This window comes from Diaphorina citri, unplaced genomic scaffold, assembly GCF_000475195.1.
Source record: "Diaphorina citri unplaced genomic scaffold, Diaci psyllid genome assembly version 1.1 scaffold11615, whole genome shotgun sequence".
Classification (NCBI taxonomy): Eukaryota; Metazoa; Arthropoda; class Insecta; order Hemiptera; family Psyllidae; genus Diaphorina; species Diaphorina citri.
Window position 1 is genome coordinate 309 of NW_007388986.1, and position 2,705 is coordinate 3,013.

The 2,705-nt window shown below is 35.5% G+C and overlaps 1 protein-coding gene across 1 annotated transcript; it reads left to right on the forward strand.

Moving 5' to 3' along the window:
* Window positions 1–794: 794 nt before the first annotated feature.
* LOC103522821 (vicilin-like seed storage protein At2g18540) lies at window positions 795–1,879 on the forward strand. The gene is made up of 2 exons (XM_026832760.1): window positions 795–1,083; window positions 1,601–1,879. The coding sequence occupies exons 1-2, from the start codon at window positions 918–920 to the stop codon at window positions 1,837–1,839; spliced, it is 405 nt and encodes a 134-aa protein (XP_026688561.1). The 5' UTR covers window positions 795–917; the 3' UTR covers window positions 1,840–1,879.
* The last annotated feature ends 826 nt before the right edge of the window (window positions 1,880–2,705 follow it).

Sequence of the window (2,705 nt, forward strand, 5' to 3'; positions counted from 1 at the left end):
CTAAATCAAAATTTTGAAGGTGTACCTTCAAAATAAGCCCCCCACATTTAGGCAAGAACCGCCTATGGTTTCACCGCCGTTTTTATTTCGTAGCGATGAAACAACTGCTACTTTGGACGCTTGTGGTCTGTGTCGTAGCATGCCCACATGAACTTAATGCTTCCATCATTTGTAGTTTTTCCGTCCTCAACTACCTGAAAATGGCTACTTGGTCTGTGGCGTATAATATCTCTAGTAGCGCTGTCAAACTTTTTTGACTAGGCGGGGCGGAGCGCTACCGCACTCATTAATGGAACCCCTCTTTTTCAAGTTTGAAAGACCAGTTTTGCTAATTTTCTCGATATTTTAAAGCTAAACAGGTAAGAAAATGAGAAATTCAAATAAAAGGAAGCTGGTGTGATAGGTATCACACAGAAAGAAATTCAAGATCAACACAACTTTCACTCCAAAAATCTCATCTAATAGATTTCTCATCAAAATGTATGTACATCAACATGGTTATACATATTTCTTCTTTTTTGTTCCGAACAATAATTTTCTCGATATTTTAAAGCTAAAAAGGTAAGAAAATGAGAAATTCAAATAAAAGGAAGCTGGTGTGATATCACACAGAGAGAAATTCAAGATTAACACAACTTTCACTCCGAAAATCTCATCTAATAGATTTCTCATCAAAATGTATGTACATCAACATGGTTATACATATTTCTTCTTTTTTGTTCCGAACATTTTAGACATTGAACGATATTCCCCTCAGATTTGGGTTTTCCTACCCAATTGGAGGCTTTTCGAAGCCGAATTTCATAATCCTCCACTTCAGAATTTTTTGGTTCTTTCCTTTTTCAGATAACGAGGAAGAGAAAGGCCGAGAGTTTCGGAAACAGATTGAAGACTTCCTAGTAGCCAATGGCCATCTTATGGACGCCAAGCGGAAAGAACAAGAAGAAGAACAAAGAAGAGACGAGGAATATAATCGAAGAAAGATTGAAGAGTACGAGAAGGAGAAGAGAGAGGAAGATACAAGGAGAGAGCAGGAGAGGTTGCTCGCTAATCAACACAGTCAGGCGCAGTTGAATTATTTGAGTAAGTTCTATTTACCGCTTCCAATTTGGCAAATTGACGAAAGCGCCGAATTGCGATCATTATATTCATTCTTTTTCTTTCATAACGGAGAAACCAAATTTTGTCCCGCAGGCTTTTGTATTCAAGTAGTAACTATCGAATTCCGTCCCGAACCTCTTATCATGAATAGGTTTGTGTCCTGTACTAAACATATCAACATTTAACAATCATCTAAATATGTGCTCTATGAGTTTCGAATAGTAGGTGTTTTGTAAAAAAAAAAAAAACTGGTCTAAAATTCAGCAAAAGTGAAACAAAAGTAAGTAACAAGATTTAACCCACATAATTATACACGCAGAAAAGCTTGAGAAAAGGGGGCCCCATCATTCTATTGTACAGAGATATCAAGTACTTAATAAGTCACTAATTACAATTACAATAGCTCGCTAATAATATAAAGTCAAAGAAACAGAGCCTTAATATGAGATGTCCCCAATCTTGAAACAAAGGTGATCAAGCCCTAATGTTCTTGTTTCAGATTACAAGAGAAAAGAGCGAGAAGACTGCGAGAAAAGGGAGAAGGAGAGAGAACTACAATTGTTGATGGCGGAGAGAGAAAAACAAATAGAAGAGAAGGAGAAGAGCAGGAGAGAGAAAGAGAAGAATTTGGAAGAAATTCGGCAGTGGTTGCACATGAAACAGAAATACAACGAAGAAAAGGAACAGAGAGAGAAAGAGCTAGCGGTAAGAACACCTTTGCTGCCACAGGATTGCTAAGTTAACACCTTTAATGCCAGAGGTTTTTTTGGTTGGTTAATTCTCACGGCTTGGATAATTTTTATATAATCCCATTCAATTTTGTTGAGTTGGAGGCATGTATGAATATTTATTTGTAATTAATGTTGTACATTTTTACAAAGGTTGGCATTAAAAGAACATTATAAGAAGAAAAATTACAAAAAAATTTAATAAATTTGAAAATAACTAGAGTTTCAAGAAATAAAACATCATTGTTCTTATCATTATTCTAACTTATCTTATAAAAATAAAAAGTCGGTACCTAAGTATCCATTAAATTATTAATAAAGTATATAATAATGCCTCATTTACTAACCACTTTACTACTGTAATTTTTCCTCATTTATTTATTGGACTCTGTATCTTCTATTTATTGGATTCTTTCTTCAATTTATTGCACTCTATAACAATAATTTCTCTCTTTATTTCCTTCTTTCTCCTCTCTATCTCTCTTTCTCTCTTTCTTTCCTTCTCTCTCCTCTCTCTCTTTCCTCAGTCATAACACATCGGACCTAATCATCCTAAAAGAAGTCCTGGATCTTTCTCATAAGTTATTTTTCATTCATTATTATTTTATTATATATATTATGTATTTTTAGTTTGCTTTATTCCAGGTCTTTTTCTCCTTTGCCAGGGCCTCTCTCCGAAAGCCGCGTACTTGTTGAACACGTCCTTAACCTTGGACTATTGCCTTCTTTGGTGAACTTGTGAAGGACTATCAGACCGTTTTCTATGCTATCAGATTCTGCCTTTTGTAGATTGTTTCTATAGGTGGTGTGTACTGTGAACGCTTATACGACACATAACCCCTGCAGTTGGTAGACGATGTTGAACCGCCGAAAGAA